The 12,670-nt window shown below is 54.8% G+C and overlaps 1 protein-coding gene across 1 annotated transcript; it reads left to right on the top strand.

Annotated features, from left to right (window-relative positions):
• Positions 1 to 234: 234 nt before the first annotated feature.
• GLRG_00584 (DNA-directed RNA polymerase II subunit RPB1) lies at positions 235 to 5,610 on the top strand (the record flags this gene model as incomplete). The annotated part of the gene is made up of 3 exons (XM_008091269.1): positions 235 to 591; positions 655 to 5,508; positions 5,560 to 5,610. 3 exons carry the CDS (start codon positions 235 to 237, stop codon positions 5,608 to 5,610), a joined length of 5,262 nt encoding a protein of 1,753 aa, XP_008089460.1.
• Between the last annotated feature and the right edge of the window lie 7,060 nt (positions 5,611 to 12,670).

Below are 12,670 nucleotides of genomic sequence, written 5' to 3'. Positions count from 1 at the left end.
GCCGGGGACTGGCGTGGTCAAGAGCGCCATCGTAGGACGACCTTCCCCGACATTTTGCATCTCGAAAAGCGTTTCGCGCAATAGATTCTTGCTCTCCGACTTTTCTGCGCCTTGTTTGCGACGCCCCAACTTCACGTAACGATTATCGGCGGGTGCTACCCTTTTTCTCGACCTCCTACCTTGTGAACACCCTTCGACACTTTCCTTATCACACGACCCCGAAACATCGTCAACATGGCGAACCTTTATTTTACGCACTCGAGTGCGCCGATCAAGACGGTTGAGGAGATTCAGTTCGGCCTCATGGCTCCCGAGGAGATCAAGAACATGAGCGTCTGCCACTGTGTATACCCCGAGACCATGGACGAGACGCGGACCAAGCCTCGTGATGGCGGTCTGAATGACCCTCTTCTCGGTTCTATCGATCGGCAGTTCAAGTGCAAGACCTGCTCTCAGGCGATGGGCGAATGCCCGGGCCATTTCGGCCACATCGAGCTGGCCAAGCCTGTCTACCATCCTGGCTTCATCAAGAAAGTCAAGAAGGTTCTGGAGATTGTCTGCCATAATTGCAGCAAGGTCTTGGCCGATAGAGTCAGTCTACTCTACGATGTTTGACAGCCGCCTTGACTCGATTGTGCTAACCTAGCTTTTCAGAGCGACCCTGAATTTCTCCAAGCAGTGAACACGAGAGACCCCAAGGTTCGCTTCAACCGCGTTTGGAACATTTGCAAGAAGAAGACTCGATGCGAAAACGAGGTCAAGGAACAGAAGCCCGACGATGGAGAGTATGGCCTGAACATGAAACAGGCTCCCGTTAACCATGGCGGTTGTGGCAACATTCAGCCTAGGGTGCGACACAAGGCCTTGCAGCTGATTGCAAAGTTCGAGGCCCAAGGCGAAGATGGTGTTAAGAAGAAGGAAGAGCCTCCCATCACTCCGGAGATGGCCCACAATATCCTGCGTCGCATCAGCGACGATGATTTGAGAGACATGGGACTCAACCTAGAGTACGCCCGCCCAGAGTGGATGATCGTCACTGTTCTTCCTGTTCCGCCTCCGCCTGTGCGTCCCAGTATTTCCATGGACGGTACTGGCCAAGGACTGAGAAACGAAGATGATTTAACCTACAAGCTTGGCGATATCATCCGAGCCAACAGCAACGTCAAACAAGCTATTCGTGAAGGCTCGCCTGCTCATATCGCGCAAGACTTCGAGCAGTTGCTGCAGTACCACGTCGCCACTTACATGGACAACGACATTGCCGGGCAGCCTCGCGCCCTACAGAAGAGTGGACGTCCCGTCAAGGCCATTCGCGCACGTCTTAAGGGCAAGGAGGGCCGTCTTCGTGGCAACCTGATGGGAAAGCGTGTCGACTTCTCGGCGCGCACTGTTATCACTGGCGATGCCAACCTTTCTCTCGATGAAGTCGGCGTGCCCCGAAGTATCGCAAGAACCTTAACCTATCCAGAGACGGTTACTCCGTACAACATTGGAAGACTCCATGAGCTTGTACAGAACGGTCCCAACGAGCATCCAGGTGCCAAGTACGTCATCCGTACCGATGGTACGAGAATTGACCTTCGTCACCACCGCCGCGCTGGTCAAATTTCGCTCGAGTACGGCTGGAAGGTCGAGCGTCATTTGATTACTGGCGATTATATCATTTTCAACCGTCAACCGTCTCTTCACAAGGAGTCTATGATGGGTCACAGAGTCCGCGTCATGCCTTACTCGACTTTCCGTCTCAACCTGTCCGTCACCTCGCCATACAACGCCGATTTCGACGGTGACGAGATGAATCTTCACGTCCCCCAAAGTGAAGAGACGAGGGCTGAGGTCAAGGAGCTTTGCCTGGTCCCCATCAACATTGTTTCCCCTCAGAGAAACGGTCCTTTGATGGGTATTGTGCAAGATACTCTTGCCGGTGCCTACAAGCTCTGTCGTCGTGATGTATTTCTCTCCAAAGAGCAGGTCATGAACATCATGCTCTGGGTTCCCAACTGGGACGGCATCATTCCTCCGCCCGCCATTGTTCGGCCTAGACCAAGGTGGACGGGCAAACAGATAATGAGCTTGGCAGTTCCTAATATTGTCAGCTTGCACAGCGCTCCGGATTCGAAGGAGGATAACCCCCTTAAGGACGAGGGTCTCCTCATTCAGTCTGGACAGATCATGTACGGTCTGCTTTCCAAGAAGAACATTGGTGCTGCTAGTGGCGGTATCGTTCACATCGTCTATAACGAGCACGGTCCTGAGGCGGCTATGAAGTTCCTTAACGGGGTTCAGCAAGTCGTCAACTACTGGCTTCTGCACAACGGTTTCAGTATCGGTATCGGTGACACGATCCCCGACAAGGTCACCATTGAGAAGGTCCAGGTCCACATTGACGAGCACAAGGCCGAGGTTGAGGAGTACACAAGGCAAGCTACCGCTAACGAACTGGAGCCTCTGCCCGGTATGAACATCCGTGAGACCTTCGAGAGCAAGGTTTCTAAGGCTCTCAACACAGCCCGTGACAAGGCTGGTACCACCACCCAGAAGAGTTTGAAGGACTTGAACAACGCTGTCACTATGGCCTCGTCGGGTTCCAAGGGTTCGTCCATCAACATTTCCCAGATGACTGCTCTCGTTGGACAGCAGATTGTCGAGGGTAAGCGTATCCCCTTCGGCTTCAAGTATCGCACTCTCCCGCATTTCACCAAAGACGACTACTCTCCTGAGGCTCGCGGCTTCGTCGAGAATTCATACCTTCGTGGTCTTACGCCCAGTGAATTCTTCTTCCATGCCATGGCTGGTAGAGAGGGTTTGATTGATACTGCTGTCAAGACTGCCGAGACTGGTTACATCCAGCGCCGTCTCGTCAAGGCGCTTGAGGACGTCAGCGCTAAATACGACGGCACCGTCAGAAACTCTCTCGGTGATATTCTACAGTTCCTGTACGGTGAGGATGGTCTGGATGCCATCTACATCGAGAAGCAACGTATGGATCACCTCAATATGTCGGACAAGAAGTTCATTGACCGTTTCCGGCTGGATGTCATGGATGAGAACAGACCCGAAGAGCTCGAGTGGCTCGAGTACGGCAATGAAATAGCGGGCGACCCGTCGGTTCAGCAGCTCTTGGACGAGGAATTCGACGCTCTCCTCGCCGATCGCAAGCAAGTTCGCCAGATCAACTTCAAGAGGAAGGATGATGAAACAATGCAGCTTCCGTTGAACATTGTTCGTCTTATGGAAACCTCCAAGAAGCTTTTCGCTGTGGAGGATTTCCAGAGAAGCGATTTGCGGCCGCAAGACGTTATCCCGGCCGTTCAGGCAATGCTCAAACGTATGACTATCGTCCGCGGCAATGATGAAATCTCCAAGGAAGCCGACTACAGTGCCACGATCCTCTTCAAGGCCCAAATTCGCTCACGACTTGCTTTCAAGCGCATTGCCTGCCATCAACGGCTCAACAAGATGGCCTTTGAGCACGTCCTGGGAGAGTTGGAGGCCCGTTGGGACCGTGCCTTCGTCAGCCCTGGTGAAATGGTGGGCGTTATTGCAGCTCAGTCCATTGGTGAGCCCGCTACGCAGATGACGCTGAACACTTTCCATTTCGCTGGTGTTTCTTCTAAGAACGTCACGCTTGGTGTCCCTCGTCTCAAGGAAATTCTCAACTTGGCCCAGAACATCAAGACTCCTTCCATGGTCGTTTACTTGAGCGGCGAGGACAACGCGAGTCAAGAAGCCGCCAAGGCTCTCCGCAGCACCGTTGAGCACACAACGTTGCGCTCAGTGACCGCAGTCACTGAAATCTACTACGATCCCGAGATTACTTCGACAAACATCCCTGATGATCTTGACATGGTCGAGTCTTACTACCTCATTCCCGACGAGTCTCATGACAAAACGGAAGACCAGTCCAGATGGTTGCTACGTCTTACCTTGGACCGCCAGAAGCTTCTCGACAAGGAGCTTACCGTCGAGGACGTTGCTAGGCGCATCAAGGAGGAGTATCCCAACGACTTGGCTGTCATTTTCAGTGACAACAACGCTGAAGAGCAAATCATTCGCATTCGCCCTATGCACGCCGGTAACGACAACAAGGACGAAGATGGCGAGAAGAAGATCGAAGATGACGTCATGCTCAAGAGACTCGAGACCCATCTGCTCGATACTCTGTCCCTCCGTGGCGTGAAGGGTATCGAAAGAGCTTTCTTGAACAAGGAGACCAAGCTTATTGAGACTGAGGACGGAGCACTGTTGGCTGCCAAGGCTGACGAGCGCTGCTCAGAGTGGTACTTGGACACTTCCGGAACTGCTCTCCGCCAGGTCTTGGCGGTAGACGGTGTCGATTCGAACCGTACCTACACCAACCACTTGTGGCAGGTCGTTGAAGTATTCGGTATTGAGGCGGCAAGAGCGGCTCTGGTCCGAGAGTTGACTCAGGTGCTTGCCTTTGACGGTTCCTATGTCAACCACAGACATCTTGCTCTCCTTTGCGATGTCATGACGTACCGGGGTACCATCTCTGCCGTCACTCGTCATGGTATCAACCGTGCCGATACTGGTGCTCTCATGCGTTGCTCTTTCGAAGAAACTGTCGAGATTCTCCTAGAGGCTGCAGCCGTGGGCGAATTGGACGACTGCCGCGGCATTTCCGAGAACGTCATGCTTGGCCAGATGGCACCCATGGGTACTGGTCACTTCGATGTCCTCCTCGATCCCAAAATGCTCGAGACTGTTATCAGCGATAACTCGCGTATGGGTCTCATGCCTGGCATGCCAGTCAAGGGCGGCGAGGCTGGCGGCGCTGCCACGCCGTACGACTCTGGGTCACCCATGGCTGACTCTGGGTACATGTCTCTCAGCTCTCCCGCCGCCGGTAACTTCTCTCCCATTGTTGGTGCTGGCTCCGATTCTCCAACTGGCTTCGGCACTGAGTACGGCGGCAGTGGTTTCGGTGGCATCGGCTCCGTCAACCCGTACTCGAGTGCCAGCCCGGGACGGCCGACCAGCCCCTTCAGCACGTCACCAACATCGCCTTTCAGCAGTGGATACGGCGGGTACTCGCCTTCGTCGCCCAACGCTGGTTACTCCCCGACATCGCCGCTCATGGACGGTGCCGCTGGCCGCTACGGAGCCACTTCGCCGCAGTTTAGCCCTTCATCGCCGTCGTTCTCACCGACATCGCCTATGCTGCGGCCCACCAGCCCTGCGAGCCCCAACTACAGTCCAACGTCGCCAAGCTACTCGCCGGCATCTCCCTCTTCGCCCAGGCACTACTCCCCGACGTCGCCAGCTCAGTATGCTTCACCCACCTCCCCGAGCTACTCGCCGGCCAGTCCGAACTACAGCCCGGCATCCCCTAACCTCCACGGGGCTGGTCCCACGTCGCCGTCGTACTCGCCCGCGTCACCGACGTGGTCTCCAACTTCTCCGGCTCAGTACTCCCCCACAAGCCCGAGCTTCCAACAGACTGCGGGAGCGCAGCAGTCGCCGACCAGCCCCAGCTACTCGCCAACAGTAAGTCTTCCGAGTGTTCGCCGATTTGATCCAAAGTCTAACCTGCTGCAGTCGCCATCCTGGTCTCCCCGAACTCCCGGACCAGGCGGTTCTGGCAACTAGTGGTGCGTCGACTCACGATGATGCATCCAAGCGCGTCCTCGTTTCGCCACTATTTCTCACTTTTCCTAATACGCCGACTAATGATTATACGGCTTAACCGGTTCTGTTTTGATTGGAATATCGCATCTCATCACAGACGCAGGCTGTCACTGAGATTTCATCTTTACTTTTTCTTGCTCGTGTGGAGGCCATGGTATACGCATCATAGAAGTGCTCGCAGAGACAACACAGCACACAACAAGATTGCTAAACGCCGCAAACATATGGCTTTAGAGGCTTGGGCACTGGGGAAGCAGGGCGGACAGCAACATACCCTCACACTAACACACAAAACTAACATCACTATCAAAAAAGTTTCACTCAAAAGAAGCAAAAAAAGCTTGCGGTGGTTTCTGTAAAAAGCTGACTTTTGTACAATAAGGCGATTGAGGCGAAGGGGTGGACGGTCCGGAAGGAGAAGAAGCAGGGGAGGTCATGGGTGTTGTCCGGCCTCTGGACACGGTTTTGATGTGTAAAGGGAAAATGGCAACGAGACAGGAACCCATACCAGCACCCTCTTTATTTGAGATGAGGATGAAGAAGCAAAGCACAGATTGGAATTTTTCTCGCAATGAAACGGAGAGTTGATCCCCCCCAATCGTCTATATCCGATTGGCCGCCTCTGAAATGGATTAGACTGTTTTGCCGCCACTCTAGGCCGTGGTCGTGACTTTTTGCCGGTTGTGAAGACATACCTGCTGCTACCGTCGTCTGTCTGCCTGTTGATGTCCCGGTCTTTGGACCTGCCGCCGCCGCCGCCGCTGCTGCTGCTGCTGCTGCCTTGACCTGGATCCCCATCTCGATGAAACCTTGCATGCCGACTGCGTACGCTTGGCAGAGTCATAAAGTCGGTGCCTGCAATGCAGATATGTGTCCGTAGACCGAGGGAGGGCGGATGTGACGCTGGAGAGAGATGAGCCTTGGGCACCGCGACCTTGGCCATCAATCACTTCACTTCGCCTAGATACCGGGTGATACCCTCCTGCTTGTTGTCCAATTCCACGGGTCAGACAACGGCTCTGCCAAATCTGCTCGAGCAAAGGGCCCACGTCACAAGGTAATCGCATTTGCCCGGGGACTCTAAAAAGGAAGGAAAAAAACGCCAAGACGCAACAACGGTGGGGAGGGCAACGCGCGCTTGGCATGAAAGTGAAGAAGGGGGGGGGGGGGGGGGGGGAGGGTCTAGGAAGCTGGCGGCGCAGACGACAGCGGCGCCACCCGCACTTTGGGCGGGCATCAAGTCGATATCTGCTTCTTTTCTTTTCTTTTCTTTTTGCTCATTTGTCGTCTTGCATCCCCTACTTTGTTGTCTCTTCATATGCAAGCAATTTACGGTCTTGTTGTGAGGCCTTGTTGCTCCTTCCTCCGGCGCGGACAGGCGGCCAGGCAAGGCAGCCAAGTGGATGTGGCCCATTCTGGACCAAGATGGGGGAAGGGGAGTGGTCCGTCAGGTGAGGAGCAAGTGGTGCAAAGGCGGAGACGGAAATTGGCCCTTTCTAGACATTGGGGAGGGATACAACATCTGCAAGATGGATGGATTGTGGTCCATGGGTATGTATCATGGGTATGCCCGAGAGACGCGTCTTCCTGGACTCCTCTTCCGGAAGGGCCCCTCTTCTTTTTCACTCTCCATCTCGTGAACCCTAGTCTCATCACATCGGCCACAACTCAAATAGGATGGGTCGTCGCCGCAATAGGTACGACAATTTGATTCTGGCATCTGCATGGCTAGCATCGCAGTTGTGTCGACGAAATGGAAAAGCAAAAAGCCCATGCAGGTTCCTTGGGTGGGCAAAATGTGTGATGATGAGGGCCATGACGGTAAGCGAATGGGCGCTCGCTTGTAAGGCCGCGCCAACAAGCCATCGAGGGACCACTGTCTGATTCGCGCGTTGCCTCGCGCTGGGCGTGTGAAGACGCCAAAGCGCGCCTCTTGGAAGTGGTTGGTCCCAACATGCGCACATGCATGGACGTGCGGCACTGCTTGTCCTAGTGCGGGTTCAAGGGAGAAATGAGATGCCATAACCAGGTACGTGGGGCGTTGGCTCGACGAGATGTGAAGTATAGTGGATAAAAGCCCTGCTGGACTGGTTGCTTAAACCGGCCGGCCAGACCACCAACCACAGCCGTGGCCGATGGACAGACACAGCCGATCCTGCGTCATTTCCTCGCCGGAGTTTCCTCCTCACCTTTCTTGATTTGACCTAACGATGAACACTTTCAGCTAAGGCGCCTTTGCCGACCACTGCCTAGAAACGATTGTGGGCTCGGTAAACCAGGTACAGCCTATTGTTATGCGCGTTGGTCTCGGGTCTTACAAGGACCCGGTCAGCGGGCCAAGGAAGCCGGAGCCGGCGAGCAGGGGCCCCAACAGAAAAGCTGGTCCAGTAGACGTGCAAAGAAAACAGGCCTTTGCCTTTGCGAGGGTAACAACGGCTCGAAAGAGAGGACTTGGATAGGCAGAAAAGGGCATTGAGCGTCGCGGATCCACTATGAGGCGGTCTTTGCGCGCTGTCAAACCAACAGGGGGGCAAGCTGTTGTCGAGACCGGACGAAGCGCCAAACGCTCGAACCGTGGGCCGCAAAGACCGACCATGTACACTACAAGGGCAGACCCTACCCCTGATATAGTACGGGACAAAGAGGCGAGAAGAGAGGTTCGCGAATGGGGGCGGAGGATTGCCGCGCAGCCTGGGGTTTCTTTCAAATATCCGCACCCTTTCTTGCCGTTCTCATCCTTCCACCATCGGGGCATGGGCCCATGAGAAGGAGGCAGACGAGATATGCTTGGGGCGGGGATCAACGGCACACCGTGCCACCCTCGCTGTTCGCTCAACCGCCAGCAGCCGGGTAGCGGACTAAAATCCGCTTCCCATCGCTGATTTGGGCTCTGTCTGGCGAAAGAAGAGCGGTGCTGGGGTTCGGCTTGCTTAACTTTTTGACAGCAAGGATTGCAAGAGACATGGAAGGGGGAGGGTAGGTATAGCGGCTTCGCGGGCTCTCCTTCTGCAGGTCGACGGCGTGGTTCAGCCATGACGGTGATTAGCAGAAGATGCAGACCAAAGTGTAGTGCTGCGGCACAATGAAGGAGGTTTGTGATCTTTTTCGACGTCAATGATTGGTGTTATGCAGGATTGAAGCGATGTGCATAGCCGCCGGCCGACCAGACAGTCATGGACCTGTCAACATGCTTGCTTTGCGACCCCCAAAGCACATGGGGGGGGTGGGGGTGAGGAATAGGGTGTGCCGGTGGCGGCCGACGATCCGCAATGAGCGGAAAGAACGCTGGCCAAGCCGTTGAAGATGGACACAGCCCCTGGCTGCTCAGTCTGCCTGTAGCCGTGGTAGTGTGTCACTGAGGCATGGGACAGGGCATAGGTGACGGTGTTTGTGCTCATGCTTCGTAGGCACGCCGGCTGGTCTGGCAGGCCGAAGACGTCAGTGAAGAATGTGTTCGGACGGAAAATCGCTGTGAAACAATGGCACAAACATATCGGTTGCTATTCTTACGGCTTGGTTATTTCGGGGTTGTTGGGCAAACTTTGCGGCTGTCTCATCCCGTCTGCGTAGAGCTCTAAGATGTCCAAACCCTAGGCACCTTTGTGTGTGTGCCGGCCGCGGGATGGTCAGTGCGAGGCGGACGGGTCAGGGTTCCCGTCGTGGCTGCCGCTCATCAGATATCGTCTGTCTGTTCGTCTGTCCCTCCCCCCTCTCTTTTCCGCTGGCTTAGCAACCTGTGAAGTGATCCGCTTTTTGGCACAGAGATCCGAGCTGGCGAAGGATGCGGATCGGGAAACCCGTTCGCATCACGGTCATACGTTTCCGTATCGCAGGCAGCCGTCCCGCCCCCAATTTACCGAGCTTGCTTGGGTTCCTGGTCAAAGTTCAAATGCCAGTAAAATGTGTGTCGGGTAAGAAGCAGTGCTTGCATGGCGGGGAGGGAAGATACCGAAATTCAACGTCGACATGGCGACTCTGTGCCAATACGACGTGGGAATAAGACCATTTGACACACATGAAGGTGTTCTCTTGGTGATATGAGTGATTATACAAGGCCATGGACAGCAAAGAACCTAGGCTTTACGAACGACCATGCGGCAGGTCCGGAACTGCGTAGGCAGCATGGCGACGTCTCCGGACGAAAGGAGACAGTCGTATGCTTGCTTGTGCGTGTACGCGCGCAGGCGGGCAGGCGGGCGCAAGACTACATGTAATAGAGTGAGTGTGTATTGTTTTCGTATGTTTTCGCCCAGTTGACGTCCGGTTGAAGTGTGCGGCACGTTGTCAGTTAGACAAGCAGGCGCGGATGCTTACCTAGGTAGGTATGATGCGGTGTCGTACGGTATCCGTATGGTGGCACTAGAAAACAAGCATAAAGTAGAGTTCGTGCATGCGTGACTTAGGTACATTCCTACCTTAAAGACCCCAGTCTCTCTGGCGTATGGGACATGCCATTATCTTGTCGTTGAGATGAGAGAGACGCGGCAAGGCAAGGCACGCACGGACGGGGGGATGGGTCGTCGTCGGCTGCCCGCCACACGTCGTTCGTCTTGTCTTGCATCTCCCCTCGTCCGTCCTGCCTCTCTGGACTCCTCTCTCTGGCACTAAGAAATGACGGGGTCCGGGTCGCAGGTGTACGGTAAGAAGGAAGGGAACAAGGTGGAAAGGTCGTCCAGACTAGCCCGAGATGAGCCTTCCAAAAACCGGGTCACTGTACTCCTAACGCCAGGTACCTGGAGCGATGGCATGGCAGGGGCTGGGGGGGGGGGTCAAGTTGAACAAACACAAGGACGCTCTCTTGTCCCTGGTCACCGGTGGGAGGTGGACTTGATTTCATCTGAGCTTTGGCCCATTCCTGCCCTTTTCCCCTACCGAGATTCGAAAGAAGACCAGGTCAGGGGGGTAGCTCCCTTGGGTTCCCTTTCAGGTAAGGCGGGGGGTGAGCCAAGGTGAGGATGGTCACGGTGGGCGTCCGTCGTCGGAACGAGGGAAAGATGGGCCAGGCAAAGGGAAGGAAGGGGGGAGGAGGTGCGATGTCGTTGCCGCTTTTCCGTACATGTTGTTGCAATTTCCGACTTACACACCCCGCATACAGCAGCACAACATAACGCAAAATACAACAGCACAGCGAGCAATAGAGCTAGGTAGAGAGAGCAGGAGCAGGGGGCTACGGTGCCGTCGGCCTGTCAATCTCCCGGCCCACATGACAGACTAGGGCCGGCAGGGGTGTGTACGCACGTACCTTACCTTAGTAGAGCTCCCCTGGAATCGTGTCCTGTCCCCGCAAGCTATTGCTCCTGCTCGCGTCATCTCCATCGTTCGTCCCATCTTCCTCATCGTCCTCCTATCTATTCTTCTTGCCGTGCCCTTCCCTTCCCTTCCCTTCCCTGACATGACCTTGTCTCGTCTCGTTTCGTCTCGTCTCATCTTGCCTTTTGAGGGAGTGGGGAGGTTTCTCTCACCAAAAGTACCCACGCAGCCGACCGTCATCTTCTTTAGGGTAGCTCTCTTGATGACATGGACTCAAAGGACGGGTTACCTCCGGCGAGCGTGTCCTATCCCGTCGTGTCCTGCCCTGCCCTGCCCTGTCGTACCCGGGATCATGGGCATAACAAAACGAGAGGGAGAGAAAGTCGGACCAGAGCGCGCGTGCCAGCTTCGTCAATGTTGCGATGGCCCGTGACTGCCTTTGGCCTGTCTTCCTAAACTGCCCGCTGATCCTAGTCCTTCTCATATCGCATTGGTCGTCGGCCTGCCCAGTTGGTCTTTCTGCAGGGTTTCGTTGGACGTACACTACTACAAATGCACAAGTAAGTGCATATACACACACACACACACACATGCGCAGACAACTCTTGCTGTCACCATGACCTGAGGTGGGTGCGAGAGAAAGGAAGCAGGAGACTTCCCATCCGATCCCATCCGCGTCTCTTGGTCCGCAAGGATGTTCTTAGTCCCCGCCGTTACGCTAACGTAGCGTAATCTACCTAGGTAGGTAAACTACTGTGCCTATCGTAGCATCGGTCGAAAAGGTTAGTGGCATAGTGTGGCTCGTTCTCTTGCCTTGTCCGCCCTACGAAGACAGAGATGTGACATCTGACAGGTGCATGACAGTTCTAGCCTAGCTTTCATCTTCGGTTGGCTTAAGTTGTCGCCCGTCTCGAGCGGCTCTTGTCCTCTTCCCTCTTCATCGCGTACATTCAATATTGGTTCCTGAAAGTTGTTGTCAAACTAGGAAAAGAAGGGGGGGGGAACGGTAAGAAAAACGAAAGGCGAGCAACCCCCTCTTCCTGTAAACATCCGTATCAACGGGGAGAGAAGAGAGAGAGACGGGGGGGGGACGGAGAGAAAAGAAGACATTGGAGACATGCAAAGCATGCCGAGTTTGTGCCGTGGGCTAGGTATACTCCATTCCCGCTTGTCGCGCGCGCCACCCTCGCATCAATGATTTTGCGCCCAAGGCCCGAAACGAACCTGCCTCGCTTGCCATCACATGACGCAATCCCTATGCTGGGTCATTGGAGTCTTATGCGCCGTGCGGCGAAAATCGCTGCCGTTTGCATTTCATGGCGGGCGTCCTATTCGTGGCCTGTTGCTCCGATGGGGGGGGGGGGGGGGGGGGGGGGGGGGGGAAAAAAAAGGGGTTTGCCCCTAAAGGGGAAAAATGGAACCCCCCGGGAAAAAAAAAAAAAATTTCCCCAAAAAAAGGGAAAAAAAGGGGGAAAAAAGGGGTCCACGCATGCCGAGTGGACGGTCTATTCCATTTGAGTGCTATGCTTATCCAGGCATGGCCCAGAGCATCGCGTGATCGTTGGCTTCCAAATACAATTCCGGGCTCCACTACTGTCGAAAAGGTGAGCAGTATATGTCTAACCCTGCCACCAAGCATTCTTGAACCTGCCGGCGTCGTTTATGTGCGTTTGGAGAGACTGTAGTTTCGGAACAAATCTAAGTCGGGGCGTTTAGCCACCCTTAAGAGAAAGTCGTAAGGGGACGCATTCCAGATCCTGCAGTTAGACCT

The sequence above is a fragment of the Colletotrichum graminicola genome (genome assembly GCF_000149035.1).
Source record: "Colletotrichum graminicola M1.001 genomic scaffold supercont1.2, whole genome shotgun sequence".
NCBI classification, from domain to species: Eukaryota; Fungi; Ascomycota; class Sordariomycetes; order Glomerellales; family Glomerellaceae; genus Colletotrichum; species Colletotrichum graminicola.
Note: the sequence above shows the minus strand (reverse complement) of the source record. Positions and strands in the feature narration are given on the sequence as shown.